Here is an 18,890-nt window from a genome sequence, read left to right as displayed (position 1 = left end):
AGAACTGGGATTTGACTTCACTCAGGCTCTCTTCTCAAAACTAGAAATACACAAAACATGCATTTCTCTATTTCAATTACATTGAATTCTTAGAAAAATCTAGTAAGCCTCTAGAGAAAATAACCTGAGGTATACACCTTGTTATTTTTCCCATAGAAAGCTACCTTTTGGTTTTTGTGGGTCTGGTGTGGGAAGGATAGGGCAGGGAAGAAACCCAGGGTGGCACTGGCCATAGTGTTTGTTCTTTTGAACATTTTTTCCTTCTCTTCAGTTTTTCCAGAAATCTCTGGGACTTTTCACTCATTATATTTGCAATGACATTATATTTGTAATGGAAAAAAGTATGGCTGTTCTCTAAGGCCTTTCAGTAGGCTATGTATTTTATTCACCCTTGTTCCCTTTTCCACAGTGTGTAGAGAATGTTCCTTCTGTTTCAGCCATTGTGAACTTAGTAATAAACAGACTACCCTGCTTTCCCTCCTTGTGGCTTTAAAACTCACTTCTGCATTAAAGGGGATGCAGTCAGAATTTCTGACACCTTCCGGCTCTCTTATCCCCATTCAGCTGTTCACCCTAATTTCTGGATATGTTGAATTTAGATTCCTAGTCACCTCTGGCCATTTCTTCCTATTAATTCTTAACTTGGCACCTTCTATCCCCATGACCAAACACCAGAGTGTTAAACATTTGGGGCTGACAGGGAAGAGTGAAAGGAACCCATGTTTCTTGAGCACCTACAAATCACTGGATAATGTCCAGGGCTATGAAATGATCTCTTTTAATCTTCACAGTGACTCTTCTGGAGTGGGCATAATGCCTGTTCTACAGATTAAGCAAATGAGACTTATGAGACTTGGATCACTTAACCAGTTTGTGTCAGATCCAGGAGGTGACCCAGATGTTTTGGTTGACTCCAAAATCTGTGTTCCTTCTTTATTCACCTATGATTTATTACCTACCTTCCTCAAATTAAGTGGCTTATGATGAAAAACAATAAATGAACTAATAAAAAACAGTCCAAAATCACTACCATAATGGAAAGGGAGAAGAACATTATGACAAGGATTGGAAGAAGGCATTTACTTTTAAATGTATTTTTATTTTCTTAATGGTGGGTATTAATGGTTCTCAATGCTTTCCATTAGCTCATGCTGTATATTTAACTGGTTTGAGGGAGAGACAGGTACAGACCTCTTAGTGTTACAGAGGACCAACTTGCATGTGGAATATAGGCCACCTGGCACTGTAGGTATTTGTAGTGGGCAAATACAGTTGTAGAAGGAGCAGCTGGCTGAGAATCTCTCTGCTGCTTTGCCTATGCATTCCTACATGGTGATAGGGACTTACGGATGTTCTTAAGTATATCTAGATGTGCTGACTATCCTGCAAGGCTCCTCCACAGGGATAGAATAGATGTAGAAGTGCTCAATAATAGCTGGAGTAACTCCCTTTACTGTATCCTTTGCTCCCTGCTCTATCGTGACCTCCCACATTTCTCTTACCACTTCACCCATTTCTTGTTCCTGTAACTCATTCTCTACCACTGTTTTGTCTGTGAGGATGGGCTGCAGAATGAAATGAAAAAGTAAAAACAAAACTCTTGGACTGGGTACCAAGAGAACTGGTTCTGTCAATTCATGCATTTAGCAACATGTGACCTTAGGCACATTTTTTCCTTAGAACTTTATATTTACCCTTCTGTATCATAGGAATAATTTCTGCCCATCCTGGCCCTGTCATGACAGGCTCCACAGAGATGTTGTGACAATTATTCAGAAAATGGATAAAGGGAGAGCTTGGTAAACCGAAGCATTTTACAATCAGGAGAATTTATTATGTAAACATTAGTTTATTCGATGTGGATCTGTAATTATAAGTACTTGAAAAGGGCTAAAGAGAAAAGTCATTGCCCTACTCCCTGAAAGACAGTGATTATAAAATGCAGCAGAAGCAGAACTGTTCTGTCATACTAATTTATCAAATGCATGTACAGCATATTGTTTGTATTTCCTCTAGCTGTGGCTCTTCAGTGATATGGAACAGAGCCTTCTCTGTTTTTGTGTAGTCGTAGAGAATACAGAGTGCCAACTTAAAAGACCAACCTTACTACTGTAGCACTCAAGTGCTAGAGCTATTTTCTATTATTTTTTCAAACATTTTCATGCCATGTGTGCTTGGAACCTGGGTTGATTTACAGAGCCTCCAAAATTTGAATCATGTATATGATACACACACACACACACACACACACACACACAAATAAAACTCAAAGAAAACAATTTATATCTCCTCTAATGGAAATATGGCTGCAGCAGGGAAAAGGCAAACAGGAACAAAATAACACATTTTGTTTGAAGATTGTTAAAGGGGAGCTTTACCCACCACAGATTAGAAACATGTTTGAAAGTCCCATCTTCATTCTGTGGTTACAATAATTACTGTGTAAATGCTACATAGTCTATAAAGTTCTTTCTCATCTTCTCATTTTCAGTTCTCATCATAGCCCTACAAAGTAAGATGGATTATTATCCCCATTGTATCCACTACTCTATGAGCATCTCAAAGACAGGGGCCATTTCTTGTTAGTTTTCCTAGCTCTAACATATAACTCATGTGGATATGTAGGTAGTTTATATAGTTTCTTGTGAGAAAACAAAAGCAGGGATGTTAAGTGGCTTATACAGGGACTGTGGCTTATACAGGCTTGTATAGCTTCCTCATTATATACTAGAGGAAGGCTTAAGTTTAGATTTTTCTGGTATTCATTCTAATAAACGTTATTAGTTCTATATTAAAAGAAAATGTCAGGAATGGCAGTTAAGAGTATTACGTATAATATAATATATGATATGACAAACTAATTCTAGAAAATTTCCAAATTGAAGGTTATGCTCAATGGAAAACCCTTGGGATGTTGTTTTGTTTTTCCATTTCTCCCAGGGATAGCTGGGGAAGTCAATATAACTGTTTTTTGGACTTCAGAGTTCTATGTACAAAGGCTGCTATCTTTCCAATGATTTCTCTCATGGACCATGAAAATTTCAGCTAAGAAAGCATGTTTCCAAGTAGGCGCCTCTGCATGACAGCAGGATGTGCTGCCAAATGTCCTGTTTGATTGGCTTTGCAGTTATTTTCTCCCCATCCAACATGGCCTAGGGAGCTACACATGGAATGCCTCAGCAGCCATTCGAGCTGGGCATCTCCATGTCTCTCATTGGCCTTTAGGTCTTTGCTCAGTTCTTTTCCTTTACTGGTTTTCAAACTTATAGGAGTTTTGAAGGGCCAGAGAAGGGGAAGGGGATAGAGGAAACAATAAAGAACAAAGGAGGATGCAATTCTTTTTTCTCTCACAAGGAAATACTTGAGAAAGGTATTAAACTTTGCACTCTGCACATTCAGGATAAGTATGATTTGATGATAGCCTTGCAGTCATTTCCTCCTTATTCAGAACATATTCTCAGATGGAAACACAATTAACTTCTTATCATCAATAATGGAGTAATGTTTTGCAAATGTATGGTTAGAGGCTGTGTTTTAATGTAAGACCTGTTGAAAATGATAAGACCCCACCCTTCAATGTCCCATGCTCACCATCATTCCCATGTTTGTATTCCTAGGACCTCGATGCAGTCTCAGTCTTCATACGGTAACAGCTCCCCACCTCTGAACAAAATGAACAGCATGAACAAGCTGCCTTCCGTGAGCCAGCTTATCAACCCTCAGCAGCGCAACGCCCTCACTCCCACCACCATTCCTGATGGCATGGGAGCCAACAGTAAGAGCATCCCCCTTGAGCTGCGGCTGAAGGATGAACAGGGCTAGTGTAGAAGACTCTGCTCTGGGGTGGGACTTGTTCTTAAGCTAAGCGAGAGGCACAGTGGGACAGATCAGAACAAAGTTGAATGTCTTGGGTCTCTGACAGTGAAATTCTCACTTTGAAGGTGTATGGTTCATTACCAAATACACTGGTAGAGATGGAGAAGGCTCTTTCTTCTGTAGGGATAAGGATCTCTATGAAAAGAACATTCCACTTCCTGCCAATCTGGAAGGAGACACATCTCCTGTAACCTTTGAGATAGTTGAAAGGAAATGTATGGACCGTGTAGAAAATTGCATGTCGCAGTGGACTTAAAAGCTAGAGAAATATGATAGATTGTGATCTGGACTCTATTGAAAAATTATCTGTTTAATAATGGACAAGTTACTTCTCTGTTCTGATGCTCAATTGTCTATCCATAAAATTATCACTTTGCACATTTAACATTTTGAGTCTGTATCCTTAAAATCTTGGCCTTTTCAACTCACCTACTCCATCCCATACATAGTCAGCAGGGAACTGACCTACAAAAGAGCCTGCCTTTTACTTATTCACCACAAATTCCTAACAGCTAAGTATAATTGTAAAAGACACTGATAAATGGGCCTCCAAATGGACAATGACTGGCACATAGCTTCGCTATAAATATATTATCTTGTCCAGTACGACTAAATCTACAAAGTAGATACACAAACTTGAAAGAAAGTAAAGAATGGTAAAAATGCAGAAGGATGTATAAGTAATATCCTCAGGGGTGCAGATGACTGTATGCTGCACAGGTATCTTATGAACCCCACCCCCTAAAAAAATTAACCTCAGTCTTGTCTTTTGAAATTAATTCCTAATTATTTTGATCAAGCCTTTGAACTTACATTTAACTGTTGCTTTGAAAGGACAGGGTTTTCTTAAAGAAGTTGAGGGAGGCTAGAATTGTGACTCTCCATGGTCTGGTGACACACGTTCCAATTTTAATGGGATAGAGGTGTATGTGGTGTGCTTGCCTGACATGGCAATATAGACTTTAGAGCCACACAGCTCTCTCACTAGTGAGAAATGCATCCTAAGGCTTAAAACTTGACTCCTTGACAGGTCTGCTACTTTGACAGGAAAAAGAATAGGAACCATTAATTTTCTACTTCAGTTTTTTTTTCTTGTGATGTCTTAGGGTCCTCAACTTCTTTCTTGGGATGGCAAAAATATTAATGACAGTTCACATTTGTATAACTTACAATTTGCCTACATTTTCTTATTTATACTTTACGATTATCCTTTGATGTACTCAGGAAATTCGGGAGGGAAAGAAACTGAGATGGGATGAGGTCTGCTCTTTAGTTAGCTGGTTAGTGGCAGAGGCCTTTCTCCTTAGACACATTACTGTTCACTAAAGTAGAAACACGTTACATTTCTTTTTTTTTTTTTTTTTGAGATATATTATTTTGGTTTTTTTTTTTTTTTACCTAAAGGCAAAATTTGTTTCATAAATATTGATATTAAGCTTTCTTCTCTATCGATGAATGCTAACATTTTATGGTTTAATAAAATATTAGTAAGTATTGGTGGTATTCCTGTGTATACTCTCAAATGGACCATAAGAAAGAGTTAGAATCTCAAATTGGATCTTCTGTTATTAGGCATGTGATTCACAAATATTACAGTAAGTTTTCCTATTCCAAAATAAATATTCCAAAAGTCACTTCCATTTTCTCAGGTTTGTTCATTTGTCCACTTAACCCAAGTTTACTGAGCAACTACTCTGTGCCAGGCACTGTTCTAGGGTTTGTGGGTATCTATATATGTCTAAGATCTAATCTTTGCTTGAAATTAGACTAGTAAAAGAGACAGAAATATAACTCATGAAGGCAAATACAGGGAAGAATATGTTAACAATAGAAGCAGTAAACAATTAGACAGAGAATTAGAAGTAGAGAAAGGGGGGAAAGAGATTGTCCTAGGAAAAGGTACAAAGATCTGGAAGTATATATAATTAATTTGGAATCTGGTGACTACTCTGATTAACTAGATGTAGGGTGATTGAAGAGATGTAGTGAGAAATAAGACTTAAAAAAAAGTCTGTTAGTTTAGGTCCTTGATAACATTAAATCAGACAAGATGGACCACTAGGATGCTGGTACATGATGACGGCAGTAACCCTCTCTGTTCCTCCTGCTTCTGTTCAGTTCCTATGATGGGCACCCACATGCCAATGGCTGGAGACATGAATGGACTCAGCCCCACCCAGGCCCTCCCTCCCCCACTCTCCATGCCATCCACCTCCCACTGCACCCCCCCACCTCCGTACCCCACAGATTGCAGCATTGTCAGGTGAGTCCACAGCATGTGCCCCTGGGGGCGTGTCCTAAGCATCTCTGGGTGGTGGAGGGTGGATGCCGTCAAATTCAGTACAACAGTTGAAGGAAAGGAAGTGCAGTTCTGTGATTGGAGCTCAGCCACTATTCTCTCTGATCTATGCAGTGGTCAGCATTGTCTAATCAATACTACTATAGTCAGCATGGGGACAAATGAAGATGTGTATTTATAGGCATAGAGTTTTCATGCCTGTTTCCTTCACCTTCACTTCCTCCCTCTCTCCTCCCTCACAATTTAACACTGTCAATCATGGCCCTCAAATTGGTGCTCAGGGCTGGGTTTCCCAAAAGGGTGGTAAACTTGCTATCTTGCTCCCTTTCTTGCTCTCTACCCCTCATAGCTCTCAGCCACCATGAGACCATTATTTGGAGTTGGATATCCATAAAAAAAATTTAATGTTAGCACATTAAATGACAGGAACTTTCAAGAACCTGATGGCCTCTACTGCTCTGCATGTAGGAAATGGGTATACTCCAGGCAGAAAAAAGAAATGGATAAAACCTGAAAGACCTGTTTCCTACAGAGGCAAGAGTAGGTTCCCAAATTTCACATCTAGTGCACATCTTCTGCTTCTGCTTCGTGTGCAGAATGTTTCTTTCATTTGGCTGCTGGAATGATTTGTGTTGCTCCCCATGCACTGTCCATCACAGAATGGCAATGTGCATGAGTTATTCTACCCAGGGGCTGGCCCTGCGATGATGGCAGCATCCTCAGTCTCAGATCAGCACCCAAAAGAAGGGGATCTGTATTCTGAGGAGGAAGTGGATTGAAAGGCATTCATGACTTCACAGAGTAGGGGTCTGCAGTTTTTTCTTAACTGCATAAACCATTTTCAGAGATCCCAAATACAAAACAAACTAGAGATGCTCTTTTTGAAGTGAAGAGCCAGGTGGCAAGAGGGCTGGGAACCTGAACACTGGACTTTTTCTTTCACTCCTTGCAGTGGCTCCTAAGGCACCGATACAGAGCCCTAGATAACTCCACATATCACCACGTGATAATTTCTGATCTGCCAAAACCCTTATAGATGATTTTAATTTCTATAGACTTAAATTAGTCACCATTAATCCCCCAAACTCAAATCTAAGGCCCACATATATTTTATCTGTCTCTAGTCTCTTATGCAGGGCATCTAAGGGCAAAATGTTGGGTTTTCCTTTATCTCGCCAATGCAGATGGGGTGAACTTTCTTTTTCTGTTTCCTCCTTCCTCTTCCCTCCTCCCTCTGCAGTTTCTTAGCGAGGTTGGGCTGTTCATCATGTCTGGACTATTTCACGACCCAGGGGCTGACCACCATCTATCAGATTGAGCATTACTCCATGGATGTAAGTAACTGTTAGAATTTTCTCTTGAGTTTTATTTCTGAATTTCCTCCCTCTGGTGACAACTGCCTTGTAGTTCAATCCCTGCTAGTTTTAAAATTTGTTTTTGTCTTGTCCCCAATCCTCAATTTTGATGGAACCCATAACCATGTTAGAAAGATTCCCAGGCCTTTGCCTATACATATTAGAAGCTTAGCAGTCAGTCTTCTTTAGCTTGTCTGAGAAGTCAACAATTGTCTGTTACACCTATACTATTTACAAAGTGGAAAAGAGGAGATATAATGCCCACTATCAAGGAATTTATAATTTCTAAAGAATTCATAGAAATTTATAGTTGTTCTTATTAATCTACGTAAGTCCCCAAGGAGGATAGCAGGAAGGAAGTGGTGTTATTCTCACTTAAAAACATGGAGAGATAACAAATTAGTCTTATGCTGTGAAAAAAATAACAAAACCAGGCATAGAACCCTAAGGTCCATAAGTCTATTAACTGGCTTTTCTGCCTCTTATTGCAGTAAGACTTTAAGGGGGATTCTGCTGTCTCTGTAAATTAAAACTGTATGTTCCTTCAATCATTTTTAATTCTATCAAAATAGGGTCCAGACATCTCTGATCATTGGGGATTATCAATGACCATGAGTTCAAGTCTCAGTCATGGTTTTTAGTAGCAATGAGAACTTGGGATTACCACTTTTCCTCCCTGGACCTCAGTTAATCAAATTGAGTTCAAAATTATCACCTTCTGGCTTTGTTATTATTTTATTTGTCTTTTGAAATAAGCTAGATGAGAAGGGACCTTCTCTTGCTTCCTATGCCACTTCTTGAACTGCTGCTCACATGGGAGCTAGTATCGCTGTAGTTTATGGTGATCTGATCTATCTCCCAGGCTGCTCTTCATACTGTTCTCTTTGGGGTTCACTATGCTTTCTTCTAGCTTCCAGAGGGCACTTTGGACTGGTGGAAGAAGATAGTTTTCTGCTTCTGCTGCTGCTTCTGTAGTTGGGACCTCTTTATCCCCCCCCCTCCTTGAGCACCGATGCTAGAGATGCCCTTGCAGCATGATAATGTCCCAGCCCTGAGGTGACACATGTATACTCTACTGCCATTATGCCAACCCCTCCATCCCATAAATCACCCCTGGCTGCTGCTCCCTGATAGAATAGATTACAGGAAAAACCTATAGAGAAAGCTGTAAGAGTAAGTTCTGATAGAATTCAGATACCTTTTCAATCACTTCCATCCATTGAAAAGGATAGAGTTGCCCTGTATTTGAGGGAGCCTTCTATAGTAGAGTCCTATGTTATGGACCAAGGAATATGTCCCTTCTCTACATTTTTTAAGTCATACTTTCCACTTGTTCCCACCAGGAAGCATGCCAGGAAAGCTCCTTTGATTATCGGGATTGCAGATACTCTGTAAATCCATTTCTGCTGGGGTTCACTGTATGTTAGGCCAGTCTCTGGGCCACAGCTTTCTAACCTGTTAGTCATCACTTAAAATCTATCCAGAGAATCATGAAGTTTAATGGAGGCTAGTTTATAAAGAGCTTTGGACTCACTGAGAGTCTCAGAAGTAAAAAGTCCTAGAAGCATAAAAAAAGCTATATTCACTTATCTATTTGTAGATTATTTCTTTATAATGTGTTCTTCTGCTACAATAAGAAATTTCAATACTTCTAATTGCCTTTAAAATTAACCCCATGGAAAAATATGACAGCATCCTACAAATTTCCAAATTTGGAAATGTTGGAAATCTACACAATTTTCCCATCCTCGCCTCAGTTTGTTCCCGCTCATTTCTGGAAATAGACATCTCTTTCTCAGATTATCTCTTAGCACTAGTCTAAATCATGTGGCATCACTTTCTGAAAAAGGAATATGCTTAAATTGAGGGGTTTTCATTAGGGTCCTCTATAAGATACAAAGATGAGTTAATATAATAATACAAATGGTTAACATTTATGTAGTGTGTTTTATAATTTATAAAATACTTTCATAGCCACACTAACAAATGAGTCTACAATAATTGTTGACCTAAAAAGCAAGTGTATCTCATTTTACTAATGAAGAAACAGGCCAGTAGAGAATGAGTGACGTGCTGAAGTTCCATAGCCAGTCAGTGACAGAATAAGAACCTCTGCTAAGGTTTTCTGATACGCAGCACAATGTGCTTTCCCCCCACCATTCTGCTCCATAAAATAATATGAGCTATCACTGAAACAATCTAAGAAGGAGCTAATGCAGATAAATATAAGAGATGCCCCCAGTTAGTCAAGATTGACTCTATTTGGAATGCATTTTACCACCATCCATAGAACATAGACACAACTGCTCTGCATTTTGTTTTACTTTGATTGATTTAGGGGGTACGCTTTGTGTTTTGTTATATAGATAAATTGTATAGTAGTAAAGTCTTGGCTTTTAGTATACCCATCACCTGGATAATATACATTGTATCCAATAGGTAATTTTTTCACCCCTCCCTCTCCCCCATTCATTCTCTTCTGAGTCCCCAGTGTCCATTATACCACTCTATGCCATATATTACTCTGTGTGACTATGCTTAGCCATAGCTTAGCTCTCACTTATAAGTGAGAACATGCTGTATTTGATTTTCCATCCCTGAGTTACTTCACTTAGGATAATGACTTCCAGTTCCATCCAAGTTGCTGCAAAAGACATTATTTCATTCTTTTTTATGGCTGAGTAATATTCCATGGTGTATATAAATGCCTCATTTTCTTTATCCACTCCTCAGTGGATGAGCACTTAGGTTGATTCCTGCTCTGCATTTTGAGACACTGATTTATTCAGATACCAAGAGACCTTCTGACCAATAGGGAAGTTTGAGGCTCAGAGGATATCCTCAGTCTCCAATTGTTTCACTTAGTTCTGTGACTTCAGACTTGTCAAATTCTCTGGCTTTCAATTATTCTATCTGCAAAACATATATATGTAATAATATTTATCACTTACCTGAAGATTAAATGATATCATGAATATGATTAGTTCAGTGCCTGGCACGAAGAAAGTGCTCAATCCATGTAAGTCATCTTTTCTTTTTATCTTCTCACTCGAGTGGTGGTGACATTCCATTAATACCTTTCTTCTAGTGATTAGAGCCAGGTAGATTTAAACACCAGAAGGTACCTCATCTTTCTGTTTGGGATTTTTGCCCTCCTCTCTAAGTAGTATCCACATTTGACCAATGGAGAAGCTAAGGCCAGTAGAAACTAAGTGAAGTGTTATCCACAAGCAGAGGTGACACCTTAAGGCTGTCTGTGTCTTTGTGGTTAGTTACATATAGCACTGAAGACTATCAGAGAGTTCATTTTATTTTCCTTAATAATATAGGGATCAATAAATTCAGATCAATTAAACCAGAGCATCAGGGAATGCCTGTGGACTAAATATCAATTTGTCTTCTCGTTTTAATTCTTCCTGACTCCCTTCCTTCTTGCATAGGATTTGGCAAGTTTAAAAATCCCTGAGCAATTCCGACATGCAATCTGGAAGGGCATCCTGGACCACAGGCAGCTCCATGACTTCTCCTCACCTCCACATCTCCTGCGGACCCCAAGCGGTGCCTCTACTGTCAGTGTGGGCTCCAGTGAGACCCGAGGTGAGCGTGTCATTGACGCTGTGCGCTTCACCCTCCGCCAGACCATCTCCTTCCCACCCCGAGACGAGTGGAATGACTTCAACTTTGACATGGATACTCGTCGCAACAAGCAACAGCGCATCAAAGAGGAGGGGGAGTGAGCCCTGTTGTGTGGGCTCTTTCTATCCTCGTCCCACCTGCCCATCCCACTACAAAGCACTCCTGCTTGATCTTCAGAGCATTCTTCCTAGCTCCTCCCCTTCCTCTTCTCAGTCTGATTTCTTAAGGGAAGGAGAAGTAAGAGGCTACCTCTTATCCAATATCTGACCTGGTGTCTGATTCTGATTCTGGCTTTAAGCCTTCAAAACTATTGCTTGCAGGACTGACGCTGCCGTGGCTAGGTAGAAGTGAGCAAAAAAGAGGTGGGTGTCTCTTTAAGCTGCAGAGATTTCTCATTGACTTTTATAAAGCTTTGTCACCCTTATAGTCTAAGACTATATATATATAAATATATAAATATATGGTATATATTTTTGGGTGGGGGGCATTGAGTATTGTTTAAAAATGTAATTTAAAGGAAAGAAAATTGAGTTGCACTTATCGACTTTTTTTTAAAAAATTACTTGTTTTGTATGGCTTCTCTATACTCCTCTCAAAGGGTATCATGTATGGTGATAGGTATCTAGAGCTTAGTTACATGTGTGTAACAATGATGTATAGGTCCTTTCAGTTCTCTAGATACTAAACACATGCCACATCAAATCTTTGAATAGATCCGGTTTTATTTACCATTGCATATTTTGTGGGTCATACTGTATATATGTACACTTTCTTCAACATTGGTGTTTTTTACGTTACTAACATCCCTTCTAGTGAAGATATTTCACTTTGGAGTTATTTAGTCCAATCATAAGAAAAAATTTATGTTCACATTATCACACACTAAAGGAAAGGACACATCCTATTTTGGTTTTGGTTGGGAATGAGGAATATGAGTTATGGCTAAAATTCTTAAAAGGCCCATGGCAGCCAGTTCAAAAACATCTGATGTCATGTATCTGAGTAGGTCAGTAAACCCCTTATATTTAACACCAGACACCTTATCTTATAGTATTTATTGGGGAAAAAAATTGCTGTCATCACAGAAGTCTTAAAACTAAATTTCACTAGTAGATTAACTCAAATATATATTTGCTACTCTTATTGGAATTCAAGTTGATTCAATTGGGATGAAAGCCATCTATTTAGTTATTATGGTGAAGTGGACTATCAAGAATATTCAAGAAAAATAAGAATCATTCAGAAATCTTGAATCTGTATTAAGCAGTAAGATAATCTCAGCAAACCATGAGTTAAAGTTCTTAAAAAATCTTTTGAAGCATAAATAATAATATTTGGTAAATGTTTCTTTTAAAGACCCTCCTAGTCTATAAAACTCTGCATGTATAGGCTTATTTGCCTTTCTCTTTTCAAGGTTTAAGATAAGAATGGTGATTTGGGAAATATAAAATTACGAGATTAGTTTTCTTATGGAGTAAGTTATATCACTGTATCATTTTTTTTCCTTTTTTAATCAATAAGAATTTCAGTGTGTTTGAAAGTAACTGTGAGAACCCAATTGCCCGTCCGTCTCCCTTAGGGACTGTGCATAGACATAAAAATGTCCCCACAGAGCAAGGGATAATCCTTTCATGGAAGCTGTTACTTAAACCACATAAACAAAGAATTGTCTTCAAACTTTGGTAAAACATGTAAATGACGATATTCCTCCTAGATCTTTTAGAAACATACTTTGTATCACATCCTTTATTTTTTTCAAAATGTAAAACCAATATTTTGTATACTTGCTAATGAGCCCTAAAAGCTTCCCATGCATTCTGGTAAGGGGCTGTCATTGCACATAAGCTTCCATTTTTATTTTAAAGTGCAAAAGGGCTAATGTGGCTCTAAAATGTAATGTGTGAGTTTCATCTGAAAAATGTGTATATATATTTGTGTGTGAAATTGCATACTTTGTATTTTGGTTATTTTTTTTCTTCTTGGGATAGTGGGTTTTCCAGAACCACAGGTGAAACCTTTTTTAATTGTTTTTGTATTTTCATGGGAATACCATTTACTAAGAATACTATGTCAAATAAATAATGCTGTAATTTTAAGATGGGGAGGGAAGGAAAGTTTTTTTTTATTACTTTTTTTAATTTTGTACGTTAAAGAGAGTGAGTCCTTGATTTCAAAGTTTTGTTGTGCTTAGATGGTAATAAGCACTGTTAATTTCTGAAAAAAGCATGCAGCTTTGCAAACCCGTTAAGGGGAAGAATGAAAGCTGTGCTTTGGCAATATTAGGAGGACAAATGGCTTCCTTGACTGTCCTGAGTGTTTGAATAAACCTAGGACTTCTGAGCTATTTCAGCACTATTCAGGCACTAGGGACTCAGAAATTCCCGTACTGTATCTCATGGATTTGGCACTAGCCAAAGCTAGGCACAGTTACTGGCCTCACATGCTCATGGCAACTTATGTTCATTGAGTATATGAGTAGCCAGGATAAAGGATAAGAGAATATTAAGTACAGACAACTGGGAGTGGGCTTGATGGAGTTCTTATGCCTCAGCTCAATGCAGTTAGCTGTAGAATTGGAATGCTTTTGTTTGGAGATGGATTTCAACAGAAATGGAAAGCAGAAATTTCCTCATTAAATCCATTTACCTTTTGTTTTCTTGATATTCCCCTCTAACACAGTATGTGGGATATTGAATGTTAAAGGGATATGTTTTTTTATTATTTTATAATTGTACAAAAATCAAGCAAATTTCAAAAGTTTTATATGCTTTATTAATGTTTTCTAAAGGTTCTTTCTTATAGACTTGATACTTTTTTTTTTTAAGCTTCAGTTGCTTGTCTTTTGGTATTTTGTGTTATAAGCTTTTGGTGAGCCAGAGGCAAATCTACAAGCCACTTATGTTTGCCAGGACATGCAATAAAATTTAAAAATAAATAAAAACTGGTTGAACAATTGTGTTGATGTGTTTGTGTGGTGTGTGTCTGTTTGCCTCTCTGTCCATCCTTCCATCCTTTGGTCTTATTTATGTTACTGGGGGAAAACACACTGGGGGAAGCATTAGAAAGGTTCAAATATTGATGTTTTTCATCTATGAAGAAATAATTATGCTTACTTTAGCCAATCCATGAATAGGAAAGACCAAAAAGTTATATTCTTTTGGTATATGAGACACTCACAGGTTTAATGCTCTATTTGATTGAGGCCAGAAAGAGTTTGCTTTAGAATAGGGCTGCAGATATTCCTAATGTCTAATTTAGTGACCTTCAGGTGATGCTCAGTGATGGACTCCTCAGCACTGTGGCAGTGGAATGGAAATCAACCTGGTTGCATGTAGGAGCACATTGCAGATAGTAGGCTCTGGGCCATGTTCCCTTTTAAACTCATTGTTAAATACCACCGTTTCAGTTATATACATCAATTCAGTCAGTAAAATACTATCTCTGTCAAAATGCCTTAATTTTTATTAAAGAAATGAGAAATTTTATTCCTTTATGGGATAACTAGATGGCATGAATACAATACCTTAGGGTTTTAAGGAACTTTATAGAATAACACACAATATATAGTTATCACTTTGTTTTCCTATTTATAGATGTAATCATATCATAAATATATTTGCATAGGCAATGCAGGTACAGCTTAAATTAGGAGCACCAAAAGACTCAATTCTTATTCCTTGAAATGTAGATGGTAGATCCCCATATATGAAATGATTGATACAATGGTACCAGTATAAGGAATTCAGAAATAAAGAGCTATAAAAATGATTAATGTTTGATATGCCACCACAGCTCTTTGGACTCAATTTTAGTTTTACTTTTTCTTTTTTTTTTTTTTTTTTTGAGACAGAGCCTCACTTTGTTGCCTAGGCTAGAGTGAGTGCCGTGGCATCAGCCCAGCTCACGGCAACCTCAAACTCCTGGGCTCAAGCAATCCTCCTGCCTCAGCCTCCCGAGTAGCTGAGACTACAGGCATGCGCCATCATGCCCAGCTAATTTTTAAAATATATATTAGTTGAGCAATTAATTTCTTTCTATTTATAGTATTGACGGGGTCTCGCTCTTGTTCAGGCTGGTTTCGAACTCCTGACCTTGAGCAATCTGCCCTCCTCGGCCTCCCAGAGAGCTAGGATTACAGGAGTGAGCCACCAAGCCCGGCCGTTAGTTTTTCTTTTTTAAGCAATTCTAACCATTTGTATGTATTAGTATTTCATGACTTTTATTCTCTCAGAGGTTTCATGAAGTACAAGGAAAAAACTTTAAAAAAATTCATTTTTTGCAATTATCATGGGTTTATTATAACCTTTTACAAATCCAAAATACATTATGGAAAGTCGGTAATTTGTTTTTCCATATATTTAGACATTTTATCATTCTAGGAATCATTTTATCCTTATTAATCAATGAACAAAAAAGAAGACTCATTTTTTTTCACAAAAAAATAAAAAACAAATAGTGAGATTGCCTAAAACTGCTGTCCAATATTATAGCCTCTAGCTCTGTGTAACTTTGCCCATTTGGATGGAGTTAGTCAAAAGGAAAATGTACTGGAAATGCAAAATACACATTAGATTTCAGAGACTTAGAATCAAAGTAAAAAAGCTCATTGATTTCTTTTTTTTTTTTTTTTTGCAAATGCACAATGATGCTTTTTATTTTTTATTTTTATTTGAAGGTATTATGAGAGTATAAACATTTTGGTTACATTTTATGTTTTTCCCTCACTCTAGCAAGAGTTAGAAGCATGCCCTTCCCCTCTACAATTCTCACCGTGTCCTTTAGTTGTGAGTTTACCCCACCCCACCCCCTAGTCCCTGGAGAATATTACTACTATGTAAGCACCATAGTGTTAGTACCAATTTGATGGTGAGTACAAGTAGAGCCTATTCTTCCAATCTTGTGATACCTCACTTTGGATAATGGGTTCAAGCTCAATATAAGAGGTGCTAGATCACTGTCATTTCTTATAATTGAGTAAATTCCATTGCATACATATACCAAATTTTAATAATCCCAAACTGCATGTTGAAAATATTTTGGATTAAAATCTATTAATAAAATTAATTTTGTTTTGTATGTGCTTCCTAAAATTTTAAATTATGTAAGTGGCTTTCACTATAGTTCTTTTGGACAACTGGCCTAGAAAGATGATGCAATAATAAACCTATAAGAATGATGAAATGAGCTTACTATTATATAATTATCCAACTTTTTGTGCTGTGTTGTTCGTTAGTATTGCATCACCTTTCAAAACAGTATAGAATGATATAGAAGAAAATATCTTTGTAGTCAGGATGTTTTGTTTTCTCTCCAAAATGGCAAAGAGATTAAAATTGACAGAGGAAGACATTTTAAAATTATTAAATCAGAATATGAATATAAAAATACAATGGCACTCTAGACTCTTATGATAGTAAAATGGATTGTATAAATTAAATCTCAGACCAAGTCTTCATGTAATGATATCCTAGATTAATTTTCTCAAACATAGGGCTCAATGGCCAAGTTTTAAAGGTAAAAAGGATATATGCTTACTCTTATCCATATGATTATTAGTAGGAAGAATTTCACCATGTAATATTTTGCAACAATAACCTGACCAATTTTTCTAAAGGAGCATGTGATAGTATTATTGTAGCTCTCTTGATTGTTGTTGATTGCACCAAAAATTACCAATATGCTTCTTCACAAGTGGACAAGTGCTAAAGGCTGCTGTATATCAAAGGTAGTTGGAAGGAAGTAGATGTTGTAGAATTTAACTCATCAGATTGATTATTCTAATTGGTGTTTATAAATCTAAAAAAAAAATTTCCAATTTTTGGGCAAAGAACATAGTCATCCTCTCTTCAACAAAATTATGAATCAAGTGTTCCATAAAAGATTTCAATCATTTCAGTTTGATGATGCAAATGAAAGAGATGAACAATCAGAAATAATGATAAGCTAGGACTTATCAGAGATGTATTTGAAATCATTATAAGATATGTCCCAGATTGCATGATAGTTCATGAGCAATTAATTGCATTTAAAGGATATTTTCATGTTTTCTGTATGTGTACCACTAAAATCATGAAAATAAGGAACAAAATTTAGGTTCATGATGCTTACATTCACATTAAAATTTCTTATAAGGTTGTTTTTCAGTATCCCTTTATTCTGTATTCTATTCTTAAAATCACTAAAGTATAAAAAAATATAGTTAGTTAGACCCAGAAGGTAATGAGTGATGACCATTTTTTCCTACTATGCTCAGAGTTACAAGAATAAATGACCCAATATAAATAGTTATAGAACACCAAAAACCTCCATGTTGATAAAACATGCTGGTGTTATCTAAAATTTGCATAGGATCTCTGAGATTCTCAGATCATCTCTATGTTTTGGGGTTCAGTGTCTGGATTATCTAAGAAGGTAGCCCAGAGATTTTATTTGGTATACTGATAATTATTTTGCATTCCTAATATAAAAATAAAACTATGAAATAAACCCCTGTACATAAGTGGTGGATGCAGATTAGAGCCTTCCTAGAACCCAGAGAAGATGCCCTTAATTTGAGTCAGGGCATCCACAGACTAGTTGGAGGTAGTGTTCATCCTTCCTGTAGCCATTCTTTCTCTTTCCTATACTGCAGTTCTCTTACTAGGTAAATTAGAACATAGGATATTTCCAGCCTTGGGGATAGATTTCCCAGCACTCTCTTTGTATCCATAAAAACCTTAATGTCCACTATAATTTTTCATTTTGATTTACACTGTGCCTTTCCCTGGTACTTCAGACTCATTCCAAAAAGATTATACAGATACATAGATTATCACGGACATATGAAAAGACAGAGTGGAAAGAAGCCAGACTGAGAGAAGTCTGGCAACTTGGGCCAGATATTTAATCTTTTGCACTTCAGTTTCAACAATCTGTCAAATGGGAGGCTTGACCTGTTGTCAGTACTTCGGTAATACCCTTTGGAAGACAACTGAAGGATGGCATGAAACAACTGTTCAAATATAGAAATGCAGTTATAGTTTTAAGACAAAATTCAGCAGTCTCAAAGTTGTAATCTTCACTAAATGCAGACCTCAAAGAATCCAGAAACTTATCCCTTCTCTAGACAAACTTCTCATAGAGCATGAAACATTATATATATATATGTATGTGTATATATATATATATATATATATAGTGTGTGTGTGTGTGTTTCAGATAAGAGTAGTTCATTAGTTTAAATCAGTGCTTTTAGAGTCTAATGGGTGTGTCCTTGAAATTTATGAGATTTGTAACTCCTCACACTAATCCTGACTCTGTCTATCTGCCAAGTGGGTGGCAAGTACTGGCAGGTGAACTTCCTTTTTGTGGTTCTGGTTAGAATTTTAGGCCTGGGACCTTGAAGGACCAGCACTGTGTAATTCAAGTAAAAGTTTGATACAGAAGGACAGGGGCTGAAAAGAAATTTTTAGCAGAGAGAGCTTGGTATCAGGAACACTAGATCAAATTTAAGAATTTAACTCCTCTGACATTTGCTCTATAATCTTGGGAATACCACATTTTACATATAAAAAAATATGGTGACTATTTGATTAATGATTGGATATTCTTAAACTGTAGGTACTACCTTCTATAAGTTGAACATTCCATTCTCCCATTTTGCAGCTAAATTTGCACCGGCCGTATTCAACATTTCTCCAACTTGACAATGCCTTCCTAATACTGCTCTGTCCCATGAATGATTA

At 37.3% G+C, this 18,890-nt stretch overlaps 1 protein-coding gene across 4 annotated transcripts in view; it reads left to right on the top strand.

Moving 5' to 3' along the window:
- The window catches only part of TP63 (tumor protein p63), a 208,829-nt gene extending 194,709 nt beyond the window's left edge, over positions 1-14,120 (top strand). For all 4 annotated transcript variants that reach the window (XM_012745184.3, XM_012745183.2, XM_012745180.3 and 1 more), the window contains 4 exons: positions 3,618-3,775; positions 5,995-6,139; positions 7,416-7,509; positions 10,971-14,120. In XM_012745184.3, coding sequence (XP_012600638.1) covers positions 3,618-3,775; positions 5,995-6,139; positions 7,416-7,509; positions 10,971-11,267 — 694 coding nt within the window. In that variant the 3' untranslated portion in view covers positions 11,268-14,120. The remainder of the gene's footprint in view (positions 1-3,617; positions 3,776-5,994; positions 6,140-7,415; positions 7,510-10,970) is intronic.
- The last annotated feature ends 4,770 nt before the right edge of the window (positions 14,121-18,890 follow it).

Source organism: Microcebus murinus, chromosome 1 (genome assembly GCF_040939455.1).
Source record: "Microcebus murinus isolate Inina chromosome 1, M.murinus_Inina_mat1.0, whole genome shotgun sequence".
Classification (NCBI taxonomy): Eukaryota; Metazoa; Chordata; class Mammalia; order Primates; family Cheirogaleidae; genus Microcebus; species Microcebus murinus.
Note: the sequence above shows the minus strand (reverse complement) of the source record. Positions and strands in the feature narration are given on the sequence as shown.